The sequence below is a fragment of the Pholcus phalangioides genome, unplaced genomic scaffold (assembly GCF_987345545.1).
Source record: "Pholcus phalangioides strain wild (caught in Gottingen) unplaced genomic scaffold, Ppha-v1.0 ptg000012l_1, whole genome shotgun sequence".
NCBI classification, from domain to species: Eukaryota; Metazoa; Arthropoda; class Arachnida; order Araneae; family Pholcidae; genus Pholcus; species Pholcus phalangioides.
This window is the reverse complement of record NW_028301605.1, coordinates 14,160,473-14,186,986: the sequence shown is the minus strand read 5'-3', so window position 1 is coordinate 14,186,986 and position 26,514 is coordinate 14,160,473. Positions and strand designations below refer to the sequence as shown.

Below are 26,514 nucleotides of genomic sequence, written 5' to 3'. Positions count from 1 at the left end.
TGAAAAAAAGTATCTCTTTATGTTAACATGCTCATGAACATGCAAAAGTACATCACACAAAGTTGAAATAAATAACATGATCTTGATTAATTTTCTCTTAATACAACTTAAAAGAGGCATTTCATAACTAATATATGGATGAATAATCTGAAATAAAATCATTCTTGACTTTCCAAAACATGCATTTAAGATATTATCGCCCTCTCTACAATGCATATAATACATCACCTATAGAAGACACATTTTAAGGATTATTCTGATGTTTACCAAAATGAGAGTTCACTGGAATGAATGGTAAATTACGGATGGGATAATGTCATTGGTAAGGAAGATTATAAATATAAAAATATGCGCCATTACACTTACCATATTCACTCAAACCTAGCACAACCCCAAATGTGAACCTTATTCTCCAGCTGTAAAAACATTCATTGTTTATAAATATTATCACCAATTCCCCCAAAATAGAATGTTATGCATCATTCTGCAACGAGTCCTCAGCTGACTGGAAATGTTCTGCGGTAAAAATCCCCATGATAGTACATTTTCTGCTCTTTCTCTTAAAATTCTTCCAGATTGTTCTGTAGTGCAGTAGCACTAATTACTCTGCGACGTACGTTGCAGATTTCGGCATATTCTGCTTTGGAGCACCAATTTTAATGCCTACCCATATAAAAACATTTGAATTTGGTAGAGAAAAAGTGTGTGTTAGATTCAAGCAAATGTGTATAAATTATGACTCTACCTTACAAGATTTCCATGTCGATAATTTAAACTCTTCTGAAGTCACAAATTTACGATTAGACTATTAGTCTGAAAAAATGAAAAAAAAAAAACTTTTCACATCACAGTAGTGTTTGATAAATAGTTAATTTGGAATTTTCGTCATAAGAACATATCTACAATGTTTTGTAATTATTTACATAACGTCAAATTCAAGCTAGTTGATACTGAACCGGAATCAATCAGCCCACACGCAGGCCGAAATAAATTTAAATGAGTTGAGGTAAAGTCAACATTGGAAGCAAAGGATCGACACAGTTCACCCACAGATTCGCACAAGGATTGTGGTACATGCGCATTCCATAAGAAAGTTTGTTCCTCTCTTCATTCTTGTTCGCTGTCTTGCTACCAGCATCGACATTTAGAAGACAGACGCCACATGCTTTCTCATTGTTTTCTGCACAAACCTTCAACACACCGGGTGAGAAATCTAGAGAAGCATCACTCGGCTTGAAAGTACAAAAAAATTCAATTAAAACTAACTCTAACCAAGAAATTATAACATTTGAAAAGAAATTCTAAACAATAAACTAAATGCACGATATCACCCTATTATTGGTTTATCACACACCAACTACAGCCATATCGTTGTGCTGCAATTTGCTGCCATTAACAAGTTAGGTTGGAAATGAAGACCCTCATCTACCGGTGATTGCCCCTCAAGCTCGTTAGGGAGAAAATATTTATATTCTTTTCCCGGATCAAACCTGAGACCTGACGGCAACCTTCATGGTGGTAGACAAGCATCTTACCCCCCCCCCCCCCCTGCCACTCTAGTGCTTATCACCCTGTTTGATAATTGTGTTGAGAAAATATGTGATTCAAACCCCTCAACATTATAATATAAAACTAGGTCCATACAGACTGCATAATACAACATCTAACCAAACAAAAACTAATTTGGGAGGAAGAGGCCTATCACAGCCTGGGCAATTTTGACAGTAAACTGAGCAACATTATGCATCAGACTATAATCCACAAGATCCACCTGGTGTCTGTACATTAAAGAAATGGGCCCATTCTTGTGCGCTGTGCTGAGCCATCCCTCCAAACTGTGGTTCAGTGTGGTAGGTCTGGACCCAGCTGGTCTGGAAAAATGTGCAAATCTGTAAAATCAAGCAGAGACTGTATAATTGATAAGAACCTGTATAGGTCTTTAAGAACCGTTAAAATTTATTTCGTAAAATTGAAATTTGTGAAAGATGAATGAGAAAGATGTGTAAAGGAATAATATTTTGTTTGAGATAAGAAGGTGCGGTTTATAAATTGAAGATTCGTAAAACCAATCGCCCACTGTATATATATATAAGCAGATAATTTTTCGCTACAATTATAGATGAATTTTGATAGAGAGGAAAAATCAAACTTTACAAGTTATAGCAGTTTTGCAAAATCAATAATTTTTCTCAAATTTTGGAGAAATTGAATGATGCACCCATGCAATGAGAAAGCAACTTCTAATGTGAATACAGTAAAAACTTAGCTCACACACACACAACCCACATCCATTCACAAAAAAAAATGGTTTTTTTTTTTTAACATTATTTTTTCAGAACTTGAACTAAATTAGAAATTTATAAATTCATAATTTCAACAAGACTATCCTGTTTCTGGTCCCAAATTAGCAATTCAGCATAAAATTAGTATTGATTTTGACTTAATGATTGGACGTTTAGATGGTACTGGGAATGGTTAGATCCTGCTCTAAATTTAAGGAGCGGCTATATATGTCATTTTTTCTTTTCTTTTAAGAAAAGGGTCAAATCCACAGATCCCCCGATCTTGGCTACAACTTTAACTTAATGAAATGGCTATGCCATGCCACAGTAGGCATCACAATATAATTTTATACATGTATACTCAATCATATTGCCATGTCTGCTATGGCATACAGGCAAATACATAACAAGAAAGTTATTGAGAAAACTCAGGTAACTGGTACAGTATCTAATGACCTGTATCGTAACCACTATATATAAATAATAAAACAAAATGTACCATAAGAGGAGATCCAGACAGGAATACAGAAAAAGTGTGGAAAGCTTGATCCGAATCATGAATAAGTTGTTGCAGATCGTCACACTGCTTTTCATAAAAATTTGAAGCAACTGAAATACGGCAGACGACTCTGTACACTTCTATCACATCTATATCGAAAAACGAGAGAAAATATTTGTTCATACACATGAAGTTTTCACGAATATAAAGAAAAATTTCACAACCATAACTAATAAGAATGCACATTTCACAGCTGGAAAATAAAGTGCATTTTAGATTTCAGCAAATATAATCATTCAATTGAAAATCAAGTTCAGTAAGATATTTTAATTAATAGTGAATGGTTTATAGATAATGATATGAAATTTAATTTCGACAAAACCAAATTTACAGAACTATGTTTATGCGTTAATTGCAACTGTAATTAAAAAATAAAAAGTTACATTTCATACTTTGCACGAAACAGAATCATAGTTTCTACAAATAAACTGAACATGCATCTCAAAAAATATTCCTCTGGCAAATGTCTAACAAATTGATACATGCTAGAAACAATTGTTTATATGTGTGGGTCCACAGGTGAAAATACATAGAGTCATAGGAGGGCATCCAGTGAAGTTGAGCAGCATCAGGAGCGGTTAGTACTTGAAAATAGATGGCAATATAGTATGGCAAGCATTACTCAGAAACAAACTTCCCGTTAGGTTCACAAAACAGATACACACACATTCCAAAATGTACCAATTTGTTACAAGTTTTGCAGAAGAATATGGATGAGATGCATATGTGGTTTAGTAGTAGTAGTAGCATAGCCATCCCCTTCCTAGAGTAAAAAAAATCAATTTTTCGACTACATCAAAAAGAAATGCATGAAACAATGTTTGTAAAAATTCATTATAACTCCTTTATTTAGATGAAATTCATCAAAATACAAATTCTGCAAAATCTTGAGAAATTTTCCACCAATAAAATTTGTGGTTGATTTTGATAAATTTGATAAAATTCAATTCTAAGCATAACATTAGACTGGGCTTGACAAATCGCTAAAAAAATCTAGGCGTCAGAATAGTTTTTTTAATTAGCTGAAATATTTTCTACTCAAGAAAAAAAGGGTGTCCAAAATAATGTTTCTTTTGACTTTTCTAGGGCATAATGATCCTCTTTCATGTTGGCAGATAAGTTGATATAAATTCCAAATATACTTTGTGTTGTTCTCAGACTCCAGTTAGTAACAACACGAAGAAAATGTAAGGTGCCTATATACAAATATTTTAGTCCCCATGGCGCTTGGGATTTGTCAAGCCCTGGCATAAGAGCAATACAGCCCACGAAATAATTTCCCAACTTACTCTTGACATAGTTTTTCCCTTCTTCAGTGCTCAAAACTTCACTGCATACAGAGCTGCAGCTCATTTGATTGAATATTTTTGTAGCTGTTTTGAGGATGTTCAGGCAACCTTGTATGCATCTTGTCCAATCACTGATATGTTGATCTTCGGGTATAACCTGGAAAAAACAAACTCTCATAACTATTATAAACCCAATTACTGTATGAATATTTCATCATACGGTTAACTTTATTCTTTCAAAGGAAGTGCACATTTTGTTGAAGCGCAATAACACCAAAACAGTTCAACAAGATGTACTTATTTACAAAGATGTACTGTTCAACTTAGATGTAATTATTGAATCTTAAATCACCATCAACTGTTTGTTATCATTTGACTTTGCTCTGGTGTTAAATAAGGGGGTGTATCACTCCTTTTTTCAAGGGCACATTGGAAGAACAACTGTTTTTGGCATCACTTAAAACTGACTGATATAAACACAAAAGTAAATTTTTAATGTTATTTTTTGTTTTAAAAACCCAGTTCTTTAAGAAATTGACTTGACAAAAATTGATAGTACAACAAAGGGGGTCTCAAACTGTGTGCCTCCAATCTTTGTCAGGGGCGCTTCAGAGAAGCGGCTTTATCGAAGTAAAAAAATTTCAGAAGAGATTCAAGGGTTTCAGAAAAAAAGATTCCCAGATTTTCAGAAGCAGGGATTCAAAGATTTTCAGAAGCAGGGATTCAAAGATTTTCAGAAGCAGGGATTCAAAGATTTACAGAAGCAGAGATTTTTAATCTTTTACATGGCTATGAAAATTCTCCTCACCGATCCATTAGACATGTTTCTGAACTTTGTATGATGGATATTAAGGTTGCAGATAGCTCGGAACACTCTAATATTAATTGTTAATTATACACCCTCTACACTGATTTTAGAAAAGAAAAGAAAAAATTAAAATCCTCATAATACCACGGATAATTGGAACTCTACTGTAAATTACAGTGTATTGCTGTTATTAACTTTTCCCTCAAAAAAAAAAAAAGTCCATAAATAACATAATTCTTACTTGATCAGACCGTATACCACTATATCTATCAGTAAGTGCAGCACTTATTGCTGGTACAGATGGCACTGGCGATTCTAGGCAGACAAAAAATAAAACTGCATAAGAATAACAAGTTGGGCAAAAGCATGAACAGTTCATTACTCCTCATCACAGCATTAATGAGGATATGCTGCAAAACAAATTGATCCCCAATTTCAGTGCATTTCTAGTATGTGGTAAACTAGAGTTTCCTAAACTTTTTGTACAATCAGCCCGCCCCCCCCCCCTGTTCAGAATTTTTTCCCCATCCCCCAACTCAAGCCAACCCTACAGGATGTACTTGTAGCTTCTACCACCTCAGGGAAAAGTGATATTTCCCAGTTTGGGAAACACTGAGGTAGACATTGATGTCAGGGTTGTGAAAAAAACTGGTTTTTTTTGGTATAGCATTAACATTAAAAACAATGAAATTTCTGAAAAACCATTCAAACTTCTAAAATAATTAATTAAAACAAAATGTATATTAATTTAATTAATGCTGTTCCCATATTAATCTTATATATAAATGTGAAAGTATGTATGTTTGTTTGTTCTTTATGCAAATCTACAATTTTAGACCGATCACTGCCAAATTTTGTATATAGACAAAACAGGACCGGGATTGAACATAGGCTACTTTAAAAGTTCATCAGAGTTGTGCAGATGCCTGAAATGGGAGAAAAACCGTAGGGCAACAGTGGTTCCTGGGCCCCAACAGTCATTTTCGGAATGTTTACCTTGATTACCATGGTTCCTTAACAATGTGTTTCATACATGTATATGCCTTTATAATGGCTTGTAACTTCTTTTACGCTGCCAGTATTATGTATAATAGTTGATTATTATGGTTTGCCACTTTTTCAATCCTCCCAGTAACTGAAGAAAACCCGGGCATTGCCGGGATTTCTGCTAGTTATTCGATAAATATTTTTTACAATTTAACAAAAACTAACTTTTGCAATTTATTTTATTTATTATTATTTTTTTTGCTTAACTCAATGAATTACTTTATGATGAAAATCCTCTTAATGCTATTATTAGCCATGCGATATAAAGGTGTTTTCCCCAGTTACTTTCAGTATGGGGCCATTCAAGTGTTACGTCAGCAAATTTTTAGCCATTTTTGACCCCCCCCCCCCCTATTGTCAACAAAATTTCATCAGCACTGCCACCTACCTCCTAACGCATATTGGTGGGATCGAAAAGTACACGGGAAGAGAGCATAGGGAGCTCGTGCAACCTTTCCCCCCCCCCCAGACAAAAGTGTTAATTTCAATGCTATTTGAAGGGTAAGAACTCCAAATTTCTCTTTAAGAAATTCATTGCAACCCACCCTTTACGCCATATATGGTAAACTCTTGACTCGCAGACCAAATGTGGTCCTAAAAGTTATCTGATGTGGCTTGCCACCTCCAACCTAATTTTGCAAAAATGAACTAAGTGGCACATTTACAAATCACTTAAATGACCCATGGCACAGTTCCAGATTTTAAGTGGCTGTAGCACATTTTCAGATTACTGAAGATCACTTTCACGTTCAAAGTATAACTCGCAACACAGTTCCAAAACACTTAAATGATCCGTGGCACATTTAGAGATCCCTTGAGTGACATGTGGGCACAGTTTTAGAGCACTTAAGCAGCTCTCAGTGTGATTCTACATCACTCAAGTTACCCGTGGAACATTCCCAGATTACTTAAGTGATCCATGGCATAATTACGGATCACTTGAGTGATTGGTACAGTTCCGGAGCACTTAAGAGGCCCATATGTTCGTGTGAGCATCATGAGGTTTCAGGTTTGAACACTGTTGGCAGCAAAAGTGGTTGTCAAGTGAAGTTGGTTTTCTGCACCACCTCGACATGTCTCTCAATGTGTGTGTGTGAGCTGGTCCCCCATTTGAAAACGTCTCTCTGTAGAGAGCAGGCAGACTTTTGAAAACATGATACTTACATAAAATGAAAATTCAAGCATATTTACTATTTTTACTTCAAAATAAGGGAGACGGATGGCTGCATCAGCAAGCACATGAAACAAACCCAATTCTGACAACTTAAATACATTAGGGGCCATACATACACTCATAAAACAAATTCCGGCATGTTCCGATTTGTTAGAAATTCCACATTGGAATGTGTACAAAGTGCATACACTGTAAAGTAGCAGTAGCGACTGAGCTTTCATAAATTTGGCTTCTCCAATAGCAATGAATTTTATACACTTAATGCAATGTAACCAAGTTTCACCTCATGCTTGGAGAAAGATACCACCTTTTGTGCTTGAGAAATTGAAAATGCTTCTCCATATTCTCATCAACATTTCAAAAATGGAGAAACCGTGTTTCACCACTTCCCATCAACGTTTATTTCTGTTGTGTCTTAATGGTCATATGCAATTTATGGAGAAATCAATTAGACTATTTGATTGCGTCATTTACTCTTTATCAAATAATTTGTTGCCAAGGTTTTTTTTTTCTATCGAAATTGCCATCCTGTAATATGATGCCACTCAAAGTCGCAACTAGGAGACGACAGCTGGGTCTGGTGCCCCGGCACTGGAATGAGGGGTGAAAATTTCCCTCTTTAACGTCCCCTTCAACGAGAGGACATCAAAATATGTGCTTGCCACAGCTGGTCAAGCATCTAGGATGCTTGGCAAAACCAGCTCTGATACCACTTTAAAAACCATTCAAATGAATAGGGGATAAAACAGTTGAATTTCTAATTGCTTTCATTTGATCAATTTTTTTTCACACCATGGCCATTTTCTGCATACTGATGGCTGATTAGACAGAGACCTATAGTTTATTGCCAACTCTAAATTGTATATAGATTTCTAAATCGACAATTTTTTTTCAATGTCTCGTCGAATGGTTGGTGCACCAACTCCTCGGTGGGCAAACTTCCTGAAGCAACAATGTGTTATCTGGACATTTTATCACTGTTTTGGTTGTACCTCCACATAAGGAAAACTGACAATGAAAAATTGGGTACTGAAATCGTGACACCTCCAAATGTCCTTTGGTACAAAAGCAAATATCACAATATTCAAGTATCTTACCAAACAAGGCAACTGCATGCAATAAATGCTTATATACTACATTGCTCATACTTTTGGGACACTTTCAGATCAATAATCTTTCCAATCGCTCACCCTCATTAACCCGCAGCCCCTGCAAAGTGGCTTGTATGGCTAACATTTTCTCAAGTATCAAAACTTTAGCAGTGAAAATTGTGTACAACTTGGTCAAACTTGAAAAAGTTTGCCGGTGCTGTCTGGGTTTTCTTCAAATGCTGGGAGAATTAAAAAAGCGATGAGCCATTATAAAGGAATAAACTATTATGCATAATACTGGCAGCATTAAAGAAGTGACAAACCATTGTAAAGGCATATGCATGTCTGAAACGCACTGCTAGGGAACCAAGGTAATCAAAGTAAACATTCCAAAAGTGATTGTTGAAACCCAGGAAAAATTGTTGGCTGACAGTTTTTTGCCTATTTCTGGCTTTTGCCCAGCTCTGACAAACTTTCAAAGTAGCCTATCTTTCATGTTGGATCCTGCTTGATATATATATATATATATATATATGCAAAATTTGGCAATGATCAATCTAAAACTTGTAGATTTGTATAGAGAACACACTTACTGACTAACAGAAAGAAAATCAATTTTACATATATATAGATTAGATATACCTGATATAGCTCTGCATTGTGAAAAAAAAATTACACTTATAGACCCAAATTTTCATATTTAAATTGATGCAACTTACTTTCACCAGAGACTTTTGTAGTTTCTATAGACAACGGGGAAGGGACAGGGGTAATGGATGTAGTAGCGCTTTGCATGTCACCAAATTCATCATCATCTGCACCTTCTGATCCGACTGCTTTCAGGTCCAAGCTTGGAATCGAACCCTGCCTGCTCAATGAAGATTTCGAATCCCCACTCTGGCCAAAGTTGTCGAATGTACCGAATTCCAAACTCGACACCGACTGGCTTTCGGCAAGTGAAATGTTGTCTTTGCAGAAACGAAAAGGACCGTCTGGAGCTATATCGTGAGGTGGTGCCGAAACCTGGAAAGAAGCAAAATCTCCAAACATGGCATCATCAACTGCAGAAACTTCTGTATCTTTACTTGCAGCCACAGGTGGTGTTTCATTGGGAAAACTACCATTCAATTTGTTAAAGTCTGCAAAATTTGCTGTAAAGTTTGAGGATGTGTCTTGGTTGGTTCCTAATGATGCAAAATTATTCTTCGCATCCAAGAATTCACCAAAGTCTTCTTGATCTTCTGATTCTAGAATGTAATTGAAAAGGAAAAAATATTGAAATGCAAATACTGGTATTGAACTTGACAAATAAATATGGACACAGTCAGATTATTATGACCACCACCTAGTTCTGATGTAAGCAATATAGGCCTCCAGACCAGACATATCTTAAATAACAGTCAGGGTTTAAGCTACGGTTGTATTTTTCGCAAAATGCAAAAGTAGTAGTAGCCACTTTCGCAAAAATGCGTACAGGAGGTACGAAACAAGTAGACATCCAACCATCAATCATTACATTAGCATTGTAGCATTTTGCTAAAGCTTCCCCCCTCCCTTTTCGCTTTTTTGCGAAAGGAATTTTTTATCCACCTTAAACCCTGATAAAAAGTACAGTCCACCCTGCTGTGTCAGGGTGTACAAATTTCTTTTGCTTGTTGGCCATATTTTGCTCAGAATAATTTTTGCAGGTTGTATAGGCAGCTTGCGACTAAATTAATTCTTTGAGGAACACTGATGACATTAATTCAGACATACTTGTGTTACTTGGCAGAGAGCACTTCAACTTTAAGGAATGTCAATCAATAGTTGCACATTCTGTTTCTTATACAGTCGACACTGCTTATGATAATCACCAATAATGTCATCATTTGGGTATCGTTATCACTTTTGCAAAGTTTGGAGAATGGAGGAATGGATCAATATCATAACACAGGGAAAAATTTTTTTACAGCTATCGGGACTTAGCGTATTTTTTTTAAATTTTTCTTTCATCTTGCATAATTTGAACCTAAGGTTGAACCAGACTCATTTTTTCCTCATAATTTACCGTTACCCATCTACAAGACTATGTAGGAGGTCAGAAGTCTTTCTCATTGACAAAAAATTCCTATACTCAGTTCACAATGTCCCTCCCGACTACTACGGTCTTAATTAGGCTGTAATAGCCACTATGATCCAGGTATGTGAAGCGCCACTTTTGGAATTTCTTTAATACAGCAAAGGCATGTGTAAAGTAAGAAAAATTTCCCTTTTTTTAGTTCATGGTTTGTTCCTTTCAACTGTTGAGCAGCTGATGAGTTTTTGGCTATAGTTATCAATTGGTTATTATTATCAGAAACCTAGAGTCCAGATGCGATCACAATAATCGACATGCACTGTACTTATTATATTTAATTTTGTATCATACATTGAATATCAAAATTAAGTAAGCTCGTTATAATCTGCCCAAGAGTTTGTCCAGCCCATCCAGTAATCTGACACTTTTAGGCATACTTCTTTCAAGCATACGAGAGAAAAACATGTAAGTAAATGTCTGTGCACAGAAGTTTTTACACAAGCTTTTTTTTTTTAACTACTTTACAGCAATCTGACAAAACCCTGGTACTAAATTACATATGGTCATCGTACTTGCAACCAGAATTTTTTTTTTTTTGGACATAGTTATAAATTTTTTATCAGAAACCCTGGGTCCCAATGTGATCATATTAAGCAGCATGCAATGTAACAAAGTTCATGCACTTACCAACTTTCTGAGTTGGATTTCCAATCGCTGATTCCTTAATTATCTCAACTGAACTTGAATTCTGGTTATCAAAAATACCAGTGGGTTTTTGATTTTCTTTATTTCTTGAACTGTCGTTACTCTGCTGCAATGTCCTGAATATGCTATATTTATCTTCTTCTGGTGACATTAAATCTGTGTCGAGATTTAGAGCTTTATCAGGGGGAGGAAAAACTGCAAAATTTTCTGTCGTCGACTTGAAGGAATCGAAAAGTGGATTCGCCTTTTTGAATTCATCAAATTCGTCAACTGGGGCATCTTGTAAAGGTGGCACTGCTTCAGATAATGGTGGGATGTTCACCGCCATGGGTGTGGCAGATTTAAAATCATCGAAGTCATCTTCTATGGATGAAGATTTTGAACCTGGATATGTATTAAAGATATCAGAACTGAATGCATTGATTTTTGTGTGGGTTTTTTTAAACAATTTTCATTATTTAAATAATTCCATAACTTAATTAAAGGACTAGGAAACACATCTATGCACCACAGAATATACAAAAGATAATAAGCTAAACATATCTCAGTACTCTAATGAGTTCCTAGCAGCAAAACGTGTGTAGGAGTAGTAGTACCAAAATGAGCTAGTTTCGCCTTTAGAAGATAGATGCCAGCATCTGAACAAGTGCAGGCAGATGACATTTCATAAATACAGAGTTAGATTTGGCATTAATTGATGGTCTCTTCTTTGGAGGTGAAATGGTAGCAACTTGCTTTTGTGGCAATATAACTGTACATCGTTAGTAAGAAAGCAGCAAAAAGAGCTGCCATACAGTCTGTGGACTCAAACATGACAATTGAGGCCACTTACACATAAATATAACCAGAACTAACAAAAATGTGTTAATTTTTTCTATTTCCCAATTTATAGCTGAATCACTAAACCATCATTTAAAATTGTCATTCATCAAAAATCTGTGAATCCTTACCTGTGATATAAAGATAGTTGCACACTGTAAATGTCCTCTGAAACTTTTTTTGTCGTGTGCTGACCTGTTATTACTCTTCGCACAAAATTTTGGCATCTGCACAGAATGACAAAACAAAATTCTGCCATGAAAAATAATTGTGAATTTCTTCTGTGCTGTAAAAACTCTATGTGTGTGATGAGACATTTTTGACTGTGAAGGGCCACACACTCACACAGCTTAGGGAAAAGCGTTGCTCACAATATAAAAACCATGCAGGGAGAATGAGAGATGGAAACACCAACTCTCTTCATTCACCTACGTGGTGTGTATTATACAGTGAGCAACCTCTGCTATAAGATGGGGATGCTTTCTTTTGCTACTGATGAAAGAACTAGTAGAAATTCTGAAACACATTTAGCTTTTCATTATACGTATCCTCTGGCACATCGATAGTGTGTCTTCCACTCCTTTCATCAACTTCGCCTCAAGGATTACCTTTATGCATGAATTTTATAAGTGATTATGAAAAAGATTAGTTCTGGATCGACCACAAGTATGTAGTAAAACTTCATTTTAAATATACAAGGGGTATTATAGAAACAGAATAGACATGAATAAGTGGTGAATAAGAATTTAATATTTGTGATACATATTACAGGGAACTCTCAATAACAGACACCATTGGACTGAAAGTTTCCCTAATGGAGAGAATCCGTTAATGTATAGCAAAATGCATTGGGACCCTGTTCCATAGTCTTCAATATGGTCCATTTCGAGGTGGTGTCTGCTAACAGGCATAGGAGGAGATAGACTTGAGTGGCCAATGGAGAGCCACATGATGATGATGATGATGGAACAATGGGGGAGAGCAAGATGATGACAATGATGATGTCAATCCATATATATTACGCATATACATTACACTAATCAGATCCATCACTGATGCTAGGAGGGGTCCAGCCTCAGATATCTCCCCCTATGCTAACAAGGATTGTACATTATGGAGGTTTCCACTGTGTACAATATTTGTGTTGTGATAAAACTCTGATCAATAAAACTTTTAAACGCAAAAAATATATTTTCTGATTGTGTGTGAATACAAACTACTTTCAGTAAAAATTGGAGTAAAAAAGAAAATTAAGATACCTGTTCCCATGAATGGTTTCCAGGTAGACACACCACTTGTCACTTTATCAACAGAGGCAAGAGTTGTAGGTCTTGCACTCTCTGACGACAGCACAGCTGTTGCTGCAGGGGGAGGAGGAACATTCACTGACCCTTTTCCAGTCTGGTCAGCACCAGCAGAAACCTGGTCAATTACTGGTGCTGTGGTATTTACAGGAGGACTGTTGGCTTGTGGAGGAGCATAGCATTTCAGTATAGGAACAGGGCATGCTGGTAATCTATGCAATATATCAGTGCTGGTGAATTGCTGACCTGCCTGTTACGAAAATTATATAATAAAATATGGCATACATTTTTCTGAATGAAGCTAAACGATATATATAATTCAAAAATTTGAATCCTAATATTGCTTATAGTATTATATCTCGGATGCATTACTAAAACATCCATAACTCCAATTAATAAATGAAAATCATACATAAAATAGAAAAGCAGACAGCAAATTCATGACTAGTACCTGCGCCACAGCAATCAAAGCTAATGCAGCATACATTTCTTCCAGCGTCAAAGATCCTGGCAGAGACTTGTTGACCATTTCCCAAATTTCGGCAAGCAATTTTTGAGAAAGACCCGAAGACAGAAAAATTGCATAAAGTCGAGCTGTGTCAAGACTTTGAGTTTCTTCATTGACCACATGCTTAGTGATATCATGATACAACTGAGGTACACTTCTACTTTGGCACCAAGAAGGAAACCCTGCGAAATAATAATCAGAACCATTTTAAAATCAAGGAATGTCCTTTCAAGGAGTGCACTATACATTAGGTTCATGAAATTTTTTCTTTTTGGTCATTCGCTTTCAATATAGAACATGTACTACACAGGATGATTAGACATGAATTTCAGCCTTGACAAGTGCATGGTCACTTGTTCGGGTTTGAACAACCCACGTTTCACTTGCAAGTTAAATGGTGGAGGTAGTCTGGATACCTCCACCATTGGGATCACTGATTGGGAATTCTCATTGACAAGCAGCTTAGTTTTCCCCACTAAGATATGAAGTGGAGTGTGCAGAGCATCCCAAAGTTGAAGACGGCCCATTTAAAAAGAATATAAAATAATGAAAACAGGAAGCGATAGAAATGCACTGTTTCTTGCATAGTGCTTGAGAAAAAATAAATTTCCAGTCAGAATTTCAAAGCTGGTTAAAATTTTTTGCAACAGATGTCACTAGTACTAAACCACGCATGCACCCCCCCCCCCCTGTCCATATTCCACTGTGGAACTTCTAGTGAATTGGTACATGCTAGAATGTGTGTATGTGTTGTGAACTCAACACAAAGTTTGTTTCTGTGCAATGTTTGTAGTGCTACCATCAGCCCTAAATTTTTCTAACTATGAATGAAGTATGATTGAATAATTGCACCATGGTAGGCCTGTTGCTCTCTGTGGTGAGGCTTTTTAACAGGGAGATCGACTTGCATTCGTGCCTCAAAGTTGGAAACCACAGAAAACAAACTACGACCACCGTGGTGATGGTGGGATTTGAGCCTGGGTCCTCGTGATGCGGATCCATCACTATGACCACTTGACCACCAAAGCAGCAACAGATGTCACTGCAGTCTGGAGAAAAAACCAAAATATCCACCATTTGGTCCAGCAACTGCTTGAAGATTAACATGGTACTGTGGATCCTGCTTACAATGTTCCCATTTAGACGTTTTCCATGTAGTACAACTAATTTTATACATGTGGACCCAACTTTTACTAATACACACATTGAGAGCTCTCATTTGAGAAGTGTGTCCCCCATACTTACACAGGTTTTTTTTTAAAAACATTGTAAACGGGATCCACTGTATTTTCAAAATTCTGGAAGTGTAACTATTATATGTCATTCATGTTGCAAGGGTTATATAGTTATTAAAACTTGAAAATTAACTTTTTATGTGGGAACCCTTCCTCAAAACCCAACTATGAAGTTGTTGCATTTTCTCTTCAGAGGCAAAGGAAAAAAAAAAGTTCCAAGTGCGATGTTCACCAAGATATTTTAATTCAAAAATGAAAAAAAAGTTGAGGCAGAACAGCAAAAAACTAATGGATGCGTGTTTATCGTTGTTTATGTTTTTCTTTCGCAACTTTTCTACGATTTTTTTATTTAAATATCTCAGTGAACACAGAAATGTGGAATTTTTTTTTTTTTTTTGGCATCAGGAGATCGGGCAACAGCATTCTTATTGGGATTTTGAGAACAGGGTGCCTATTTAAAAAGTTATTTCATTTTTATCTTTAGAACTATACAACCCTTTAAAACAATGACATATCTGAATACTATGAATATTTGGATACATTTTCTAATTGGAAGTATGTCTCTAAAATCATCAGTTCACCAGTAAAGTGTCATGCACTCTCTTACCTATGCACCCTGCATATATATATATATATATATATATATATATTATAAAATCAATAAAAATTCCAGTTACACCCATCCTTCACGATTGGGTTGATATCTCTTTGAAATGTGAAGAGGGGTGTTCCTGATCCTTCAATATTCAATGTCAAGCAGTATCGACAAAAATATTATGCCAACTGACAACCAGCTTCATATCATTACTTGCTCAGGGTCTTTCTTTTTTCAAACCAGTCATTACCTTGGTGAAATGTTTATTGGCTATGAAATTATGGAATGGTTTTCGATGAGACAAATCTAATGCGCTACACAGGGTAATTATAATTAAATTTCCCATACTCTGAGTAGTTTTTCCCTCAAAAACTGCTCATCTGAATACAGGCAAATTTTTAGGATATCTTAATGAGACCAGGGAAGAGAGATTTATGAAATTTAAAAAAAAATTGTTCCATTTTTGACCATCAGGTGAAAAAGTGGAGTTTTTTTTATTCAATTTTCCTTTTTCCCATGGACCATATAGTATATATACCAAGTTTCAATGAAATGTGTCTTCTAGATCAGGCTCTACATAAGTCAGAGTAGTGTCAGTATTCTGACAAGTGCTGATCATTTTTGTCACACCACTGTCAATTTCTGCACCCGAGGGCTAATTGGACCAGGACCAACAATTTATTCCTGATTCGGAACAGCAGCCTTTTTTTATACTCGCCAAGAGGTTGGTGTGCTAACCCCTCGATGTGGGACTCCCTGCGGTAACCATCTTCTTCTGTGGTGAGATGTTGCCATTTCTGTTGTACCTCAGTTTTTAAGTGTAATATTGCCTGGATAGTGCTGCTATCTAAAAGTTTCTGCTATAGCATATTACTTTTGAATTCTCAATTTCCCCCCCCCCCAACTTCCAAAAGAATTTCCCCCACAATCTTTCATAATTACATAGGCTTTCAGCGGAGAGAAGAAAGAAAAATATCTAGCAATTTAATTATTTAATTCAAAGATAAAGATTTCTGGATTTTTTTTCAAATTCAAATACTGATAAGAAATTAAACATGCTTATTATTATTATCACAATTGAGAAAGTAATAAAAAATAATGATAAAAGAATAATAGCGGCCAAACGCTTCAAAATAAAATTGCTAACTTTAGTTGGTATGCATGGCAGGTTCTTTAACATAATGGCTTCCACCAGTACTATATAAAATATGATGCTTAAATAACCTCTTGACTGCCAAGGTTGTATATATATGCACACCCTAGGGAGTCTGTGCGTTAACTGCCATGGGCATATACGAGTATATATACATCTTAACTCTTTATTATCGCAAAAAGTGTCGCACTGGGGAGCAGATCATGTAAAATTTCCTTGGAAGTTAAGGAATTAGCAAATCCTACATTGCATAGACCAGTGATTCTCAACCTTCGGAAGCACATGGCCTGGTTAATTTCTTTTTTGTGAGTGGAAGGCCAGGTCATACACACGACTGATGGGAAATAAATGGGTAAAAATGAAACCATGAACCACTCGCGGTCCGGTTTGACTGATGGCCGCGGCCTGGCAGTTGAGAAATACTGGCATAGGCTTTATCATCCATGGGTAATTTATGCTATCACCTCTATTAAAAGTGTGAATGCATTGCCAAAAAATTTATTTTAAAAATTATATTAATATAGAAATATACTTGCACATTGCAGCATATTTAGGAACTATCATTATATTTAAAAGATATGAGCATTTACACACAATTGAATTTAAAAAAAAAAAAAAAAAACCCCACTAAATAAAGTGTTTAAAAAAAGCATACAAGGATTCTCCATATACTATCTTCCTCTAAAAACTGATTAAATAACTATAAATACTATACCCGACTGACTCACTCACTTGGCTTAGGGGAACTAAAAACATTATCTAGTCCAGACAGATGACTCCAGTTGACAGCTCTGTCACTTGGAACGAATGTTGCCATATTGTGATTGGCTCTTGGCATATCTTTCACCAAGGGTTTTTGGAATGTTTTCGGTACTTGAGGTCCCGACAAATTGGAGCACTTCAACATCATATTTTCTAGCTCTGTAAAAGAATCATTAATTAGTTAAAATGCAATAAGACTGAAGAAAGAAAAGGCTAAAAAAAAGTAAAAATCTTATAAAACAAGAATACCTATGCTTATGGAAAAAACAAATATTGCTCTCACTGAATTTATTTATATGAAAAAGGGGGGGGGGCAATAAGCTATCATTGACAATGAAGATGGTCATATAGTTCACTGAAAGTAAAATATGATACTGCAAAAATTCAACTTTTCATAGAATCATAAATCAATCCTTTTTCCTCTACATGTTTAATTGCTTATAGGTCTTCTTCAAAGTATTTCATCAAATACAGCTGTACCCTGACTCATGTGTGTCTTGACTTGAGAGGAATCCAAGATATAAGCAATAAGTATTTGCTAAAAATTCTCAGATTTATAAGTGAACGCTGGTCATAACAGATGAGACGAAACACATACCAAGGCTAAGGCACTTTAAACAAGAAAAAAAGATGACAACAATGTCTGGTTGTACCGTGCATTATATTAATTTTATAAGCAAAGATTTTTATTTTGCATAGAGAAAATTATGATAATTAATTTCCATGATTTAAACAACACAGAGGTCTTCAACCTTTTTCTAGTTGGGGGAGAACTGCCTGTAATCATCATCAAAAGAAGAGCACCCTTACAGCAAGTTTAACATACAAATGCATGAAATCAGAATTATTTCAATCCTTGAATGCAATGAGTACAAGGTGTTTAACTAGAATTGTTGATCAAGTGCTCGCGAGCACAAAATCGCACACGTGCATCGAGCACCGTGGTGCTCGCGAGCAATGGGTTGAAGATGCCCGATTTAAAATGTGAATGAGGGGATCGTCAAGGCTTAGCAAGCTATTCCAGCATTGCAGAAAAAGTTTGAATCAATGACCAAACGGGTGTTTGTCATTACATGAAGAACAAAGGATAATTTATATTTGGAATTGAGTTTAAGTGGCTCTATAACTTTGGGACAGACCTTGATTCCATAATTTGATTAATTATTTTCCTGCCATAAGAAATGTGGATAAATGTTAAATTACTCTAGTTCTACTTCTTTTTCTACTAAAATAAGACTTTTGCTCTTCGGTGAAACTGAATTCTGTTATTTGTGACTCTATCACTTTGGGCCACAAATTACACAGTGAAAATCCCATTATAACGATAATTGCCTGTAATATTACTTGCTGGTTCTCGTGCACTCTTCAGTGATAATATATCCCATTTACAGAGATAATTTTTTCATAACCATATACTTCCCTCACGGTCCCTTGAGTATCGCTATACAGGTGTTTCAATGTATATATATTCTCACATTAAATAGCCTTCCTTCATATTAGGTTAGAATCGCAGAAGTTATTTTTCTTGGTAACGGGCCAATGTGGACAATCTGGACAATCAATATTCTTCACCCACTGAGAAATAAAGGTTAAAATATTCTTCACCACAATAAAAATTCAATTTTTATATATATACTACCTTTCAATTAAAAAAATTCTCCCTTTTAATAGAGTAAATAAATATGTTTCCGCTTATTTATCTGCATAGATCAGTTATCTGAGAATGATGTCGAATGCCCAAAACCCCATGTACTTATGCTAAAAGAAACTGCTACTTAGATCAGGGATTCTCAAACAGGGCATCATGGTACCCTGCTGCGCCTCATACCTCTGAAGAGCTGTGGCGGTAATAACAAAAAATTTTCAAGGCATTCTTTGTTAAACAGTTTTGGGGAGTTGCAGATAAGTGTTGAACAAGAGAAGGGATGCCGCAGATGGAAAAAGTCTGAGAATCCCTGACTTAGATGATTCATTAAAAACATCAGTAAGAAATTTAACAAATGATATTAGAAAAGCAGAACTGGGAGAAATTGAACCTTTAGGATCTTTTTTTGATTTCTGCTTGGCACTAGAAACAAGATCACTAACAGGAACAAAGGATTGGGTTGCGATACTTTGAATAGGAGGGATAGTTGTTGCTTCAGCTGCACCCTGGGAGCATATCCGAGATGTAGATTGTTCGGGCTCGGTACCTGAATATACTGAAAAATAAAAACAAACATGAGGATTATATTTACTTTAACATCTTAATCATTTTATTGCTTTTCGGATCACCTAATTTTTCAGTAGTTTCTGATAGTCTCTTCACCACGGACATTTCAGATTGCATAGCACATGAGCTTATAGCGAGCACCATAAAAAATAAAACAAAAAGCAAACTAAAAATAACTAAACATGACTAAAAATAACTATACAAGACTAAAAATAACTATACAATAATGTCAATTTTTATAAGTATGAATATCTTACATACTCAGAGAAGTATTTACATGGGGGGGGGGGAAGGGGGGACTAAGTGGGCTATGGCCCAGGGTAACAAGTTTGGAGGGGCGGTAAATTTGAGGAATGTGAGAAGTGCAGAAAAATCATAAATCTGACTATGTCTAGAGAAAGAGGGACAGTGTGAGCGACCGAAAGAGTAACCCAGAGAGTGTGCAAGCATGTAAACAACCAAAAGAGTAACCCAGAGAGTGTGCAAGCATGTAAACAACCAAAAGAGTAACCCAGAGAGTGTGCAAGCATGTAAACAACCAAAAGAGTGATTTTGAGAACAAGAAACTAGGTCAGTGTGTGACCAAAAACAGGGCCATAACTAGGATTCTTGTCGCTCCAACAACTTGAAAATTTGATAATTCCGTATTTTCTTTTTACTGTCATTAAGCTTGGCCTTCGAAAGATAAAGAGTTTTTTGAAAATTACTTCGAGACAGAGAGATGAAAATGCATTAATTTAGCACAGTAAATGCCAGGATTTTTTTTCATTTTTCGAGATAGTGTTTTTCGAGAAATGGAGATTTTGAGAAAGAGAGGTTTGACTTTATCAACTTCTCCTTGATCATCAAGAGATTGCATAGTTCTCGGTTACTTTCCCATCCCGGTTGTCTTCATAACAGGTCTGGATGTGTCTGGTCCTTCAAAATTCAATATCTTCGTATCAATTATCATTTTCATGTAGTGTCACGTTCAATTGAGAAGGACATGGTTCTATTTTAACACTTTTTGTCTTTTTGAAGCCAAACTGTGCTGTCCTGCTTGCCCCATGATCCCATACCTTTTGGCTTTATCTTGTTAAACACTTTCATACTTATTCTCTTCCGATAAGTCCTCTTTTTTGATGAATTTATTATTTTTGGAAAGATAGCATTATATTTATTTAACACCACCTTGTTTTCTTCAGATTTTTTGCTAGTATTCAACGTCAAAAAGAAAAAAAAAAAAAAATCATACCTTCATTTTTATTGGGCTTCACGTTCCTCTTCTTCATGTCGGATTTCCCAAACATGCTTTCAAGAAGATGTTCAGCAGTTGAGCTCCCCTTCTTGCCACCTGCTACAGTGAACTGTTTAAGCCTCTGTTGTTGCATCTGAAAATTCCTTTCCTTCTCGATTCGTCTCTGTTCTTCCAGAAGTTTCGAAGGGTCTGATGCCATTCTAAAAAAAATTAGTAAAAGATGAAAAAATTTAAACAGGGAGAACTTACTTCCACTTTGAAATTTTTTTAAATATTAATTTGCAAAAATGAATGGTAACATTATCAATGTTAAATTGTTTCAACATACATACGCCAACTAAAGAGAAAAATTTTAGTTCAAACTAAAACTGCAAAAAAATGTATTTCACATTTATTTAGTTACAGTGAAATCTTGATATAATGATACTCTAGAGACCAAGAAAAGTATACTAGTTATTGCTATACTAAGAGGCAGCAATATCATCAAGAACCAGCAAATTTATTCTGTTTTTGAAACTCTTCTGATAACTTCTTTATTGGTACAACTATAAACTGTAACTATGAGTGCAGTAGAGCTACGCTAATTCAAGCCCTACTAATCTGAAAAAACCAGCCTGATTCAAACGGCTTTTTTTTTTAAAAAAAAGACGATGTGCATGAAAAAAAATTTTGAATTTTGTTTTTACACTCATAAATGCTGCATTGTAACACATTATATTTTACATATGGGGGGAATCTCACACCTTATAATTATGGATTACATAGTTGCCTTAAAAAAATCTTCCATTTTCATTTGAAGAAGCAACATATACCTAGCAGACAATGCAGTTTCTAGTCATCATCTCAGAATCATGATGTCTGCAAGGCTTGCATTTTATCATGCTGCTCCAGATATGGAATTTCAGTTCCAAAAATTACCACAGCTTCTGAATCAGTCTTAGGTGAAACACCATAATCTAACCCACTGGTTTTCAAACTTGTGCCACATGGTCGAAAGCAAGTCTCTGCCATAATTTTTCCTAGGTTTTCTTTTTAGCAAGGTTTCTGTCACATTTGCTTATGATTCTGCAGACCAGTAAATGACATATTTCACCGAACTCCCCCCACCCTTAATTTTTTGGAAAATGAAAAGGGAATCATTCTCATCTTCAATGAGATATTGAAGCAACTTTTTTTTGTACATCTGTTTGATGGATCATAACGCCCATTGATCCATTGACTGAAGCAAAGACATGACATTGGTTGGTACAAAAAAAAATCCATTTCATTTCCTCGCAATTGTTTCAGTCATTGTTAAACAGATTATCAGTCTGTAATGTGGACGAGGTACATGTCTGGTTTAGTAGTATCAAAGTAACTGCACATATAGGCCTACAACCTAGCAATATTTTTGGTTCCTTTTTTAAAAAGCAAATGGACGTCATTTTAGAAACAAACATTGTATTATAACACTTGCTAAAATGTAAAATCAGGGCTTGACAAATTTCCAAAATATACAGGCGCCAGAACAATTCTTTAGGAGAGAAAAAAAAATTTTTAGAGGGAAAAACCTAGATTCAAAATAACAAATATTTCTTCAGACTTTTCCAGGGCATAGTGGCCCTCTTTCATGTCGGCAGATATGCTGATATAAAGTCTGAATCTTTTGTAATAACTCCAATTTAGTGACAATGCAAAAAAACTTTGATATATAGGTGCTGATAATTTTTTTAATCACCATGGTGGCCTGGTGCCTGGGATCTGTCAAGACCTGCGTAAAATCAACTATAGGCCTACCTACAACCTATATGCCTATATGTAATTATCACAAAGTTTAATCACAACTTATATGCCTAGTACAATTGACTCTCGATCTCCAAAGCAGAATATGACAAAATCTGTGAGGTACGTCGCAGAACAATCAGTGCTACTGCAGAACAATCGGGAAGAATTTTAAGAAAAATGTTGAAAATACTATTATGGGAACTGCAGAACATTTACAGTCAGCATTGCAGAACAATGCAAAACATTACACTTTGGGACTCTTGATAATTCGACTGTGTGCTAATCCTGCGTTTTCAGACAGGTTTCCTTCAACCATAAAACAGAAAAACCATGTCACTGTGATGTGATTCTGCGAGCGGAAGTTTACATTATTTAGATGGGCTTTTTCAATTAACTTCCAGTAATCTGGCACATCCTGGTCTGATATATGCCAGATTAGCGAGAGTCTGCTGTATTTCCAAACAATATCTAATATTATGATTAACCAAAACATAAGCAACTACTCACAATGAGTTGACAGCAACTGGTCTCACAAACGCATGACCTGCTTGCATCTGCTGGACCGGGACATACATTCTTTGTACATTGGATGGCATTGTGACTAGACTATAACCACCTCGAATATTCTGCAATTATGAAAAAAAGGGGGTAAAAAAACATTCATATCTGTAATGCAACAATTACTCACACAACAATTACTTAATATCTCATTATAATTTTTGTAGGTACATCTTGTGCACTCACAGGCATCTGAGCCTGATAAACAGCAGCTGCAGGTGATGCAAAACGTGACATGGATGGCATGGCAGCCATGTTATACGGTGCATGAGGAATACCATAAACAACATGCGATCCACCTCCAGGCATCGATGCTTGTTGTTGTTGTTGCATTCCTCCAGGTACTCTTGGAGGCATGACCGCTTGGTTGGGTGCTCCACTGCAGAAGAGAAAAATAAAGTTTTGTTCAAAAAAGAAATTTTCACACTCAATGTAAATCTGATAAAAATGTAGGTCTGGAAGCCTACGATATTGTTATGATGGTGCTGTCTGTGAATGGCCTACTATCAAATAAAAGCGAATTATGTGACTACTGTCATGATTACTCTCTCATATAAAAACCTATAGCTCGAATAAACCGAATATTAAAATCATAATAATCAGGAGATAACTAAATTGGATATATCATAGTCCATGTTGGAAGTCTAGCGCATCTGACAAACTCGTTGCTGGCCATTCAGGAGATGGCAAGCATGGAACTACAAGGAAGGGGGGGGGGGACAGAGGCATGGGCAGAGAATGTACAAGCATATGAATGACTGAAAGAGTGAGGTGAGTGACAAAGTCAGTGAATAACCAAAATACTGAGTGACAAAGTCAGTGAATGATCAAAAAGGTGACCTAGAAAGTGAGGGACTAGTTAGTGAGTGACCTACCAAATAATGCAAGCATGTGCATGACCAAAATAATGTGCTAGTATGTGAGAGACCAAAACAGTTTGCAAGAATGTGAGTGACATATAAAGGAGAAGATCAAGTCAGTGAACAACCAATAGAGTGACATGGAGAAAGATGAACAAGACAGCGACCTATAGAGTATGCAAGCATATGATCAAAGCCGCAACTTGCTACTTGGTAAGCCAGAGCATTTGCATATTTTTGGGTCCCTGCGTAACCCTGAAAAAAAAATAGTTGAAAGGTTAATCCGGCACCAGTTCTGCCTGTGCCCCCCCCCCCCCTCTCTTTCCAGTAGCGGTCTTGCACATGTATGACCAAAAGAGTGACCTAGAGTTTGCAAGCATGTGAGAGACCAAGAAAGTCTACAAGCATGGAGTCAACAAGGGAGTAATTTAGAGACAAAGGTGGGGGGAATATAAGCGGGGCTGTATGTAGCCCAGGGAGGGCAGCGAAGCCATGAATCGCCTCTGGTACTGAAGGAAAACATTGATTTTTAGCAATTAAATGAAAGTAAATTATGGTATTTCCTTCGAAACGTGGAGTGTTTCAAAGTGAAGAGGTTCTATTATATTCAAGGTTGCAATTTTGATACATCTTTTCACAGCATAATGATAACTTTTGTGAATAAATGCACATGTTGATAAGTGTCATGTCATCATGACCTTGTATTTTTTTTACAACTCACTCCATCAATGAACATGATTATGAGGGAATTATTGGAAAGAAAAACTTATATACTCAATGAATTTTTCCATGTTAATAATCTATTATACACATGTTCATTAATAGAGCCGGGATTCAACAAATATTTGAGCATATTGCACCATGTTATTGCAATTTCAATGTAAAAATTTATTTACCTTGATTGTTGTGACATTTTGATGTCAGAGCAACAGCGGTACGCCCTTAACCATTCGTAATCATTTCAAAAATATTAATTGCATTGAAAATTAAATCATCGGACCTAAGAAAAATAATTAAAAATCCATCTTTTTAAACACAGAAAAATATCGTAAATAAAAAAACGATACGTCGCAATCCGTCATTAGATGGCAGCAGGTACGCTAGGTGTTTTTGTTTTCTGGAAGCAGGCGGTGACTCTGGTCAAGACCGTCTGCAGCTGGGAGATATATTTGGCAATATTAAACCCTCTGTATTGTTACTAGAAAACGGATGTAGATGACGCCACGACGTTCGCTACATCGTACTGTTTGCGATGACCATATTTATCGAGACAAAATACGGGACAAATATACAGGATGATACAAAAGAGAGTTAACATTTGAAAGTTAAATATTTCCAAGCACTAATGCGCGTGGAGGGTTTCAAAAATCTGTAGTGGGATTCATTCAAATGTACCTATTCCTTCAATTTTTATGAATTATCAAACTACTTACGAATTTTCCGAAATTTCCAAAAAGTCTGAATTTCATGAATTCTGGAATTATTTCTTTCATGACTTGCGAATTTTCATTAATTCTAGAATTACTTCTCTCATTAATTTCAAATGATTTCTTCCATCAATTCTGAATTTTCACTACTTCTGGAATTAATTTCATTCATTTTGTTCTGGAATTTTATTCACTGAACATTCAGTAATTTTGAATTTTCGTCAATTATGTATTCTCATTAATTTTTTGTTCAGTGTGTTCATATTGTTTGAATAGATACTTTTTTTCCAGAATTACTGTTTTCCCATTGTGTAATAAGGGTCCGTTCAAGTATTACGTAAGCAAATTTTTAGCCATTTTTGACCCCCCCCCCTTCCTTGCCAGCAAAACGCTGACCCCCCGCCTTGTGAGCAAAATTTCGTCATCAGCTCTGCCCCTCTGAATCCAACTCATATTTTCATACAGGGTGGTTGATGACGTAAGCATTATCCACACCCCCCCTCCCCCCTTGTCATCAAAAGTCAGCAAATCGGAAACCCCTTCTCCCCCCCCCCCCCATCGATGATGACGTAATACTTGAATGGCCCCTAATGAATGACTTCTTTGTTTCCGAATCACCCTTCTTCCCCCCCCCCCCCAGGAGTATAAAATTGGGGATGTGGGGCAGCTTCAACAACGTCCAAGTCCCGGACCCCTCGTTGAAAAGCCCCTGCTAATCGTGGAGCTAGTGCGAGCTGGTCTCCCATTGGAAAGAAGTCTCTTCGAATAGAGCAAGCAAATTTTCAACATGATACGTTCTTACGTAACATGGAAAGTCAAGCACATTTATCATCTTCACTTCAAAATATGGAAGACAGATTGCAGCACAAGCAAGAGCACAAAACAAGCCCAACTCTAGCAATATAAATACTTTAGAGCTACGCATAAGTTCACACACGTTTCGGCAAGCACCGATTCGGAGGTTTTTTAACAACTGGCTGTTGCGAAGATATATTTTGGGAAAAGAGATAATTCAACTGCCCCTGCGGGAAATCGAACCCACGTCCTTTCGCTTTCCGGGTGAACGCCC

The 26,514-nt window shown here is 36.2% G+C and overlaps 1 protein-coding gene across 1 annotated transcript; it reads right to left on the bottom strand.

The window, feature by feature from the left end:
• Positions 1 to 25,101, bottom strand: LOC149079631 (synergin gamma-like). The gene is made up of 14 exons (XM_089240229.1): positions 24,915 to 25,101; positions 23,345 to 23,537; positions 23,108 to 23,226; positions 20,834 to 21,036; positions 19,424 to 19,588; positions 17,358 to 17,546; positions 13,586 to 13,824; positions 13,090 to 13,384; positions 10,994 to 11,395; positions 8,970 to 9,497; positions 5,180 to 5,253; positions 4,131 to 4,287; positions 2,782 to 2,930; positions 1 to 1,232 (listed from the first exon to the last, which is right to left on the bottom strand). Exons 1-14 carry the CDS (start codon positions 24,929 to 24,931, stop codon positions 993 to 995), a joined length of 2,970 nt encoding a protein of 989 aa, XP_089096355.1. The 5' UTR covers positions 24,932 to 25,101; the 3' UTR covers positions 1 to 992.
• Positions 25,102 to 26,514: the final 1,413 nt, after the last annotated feature.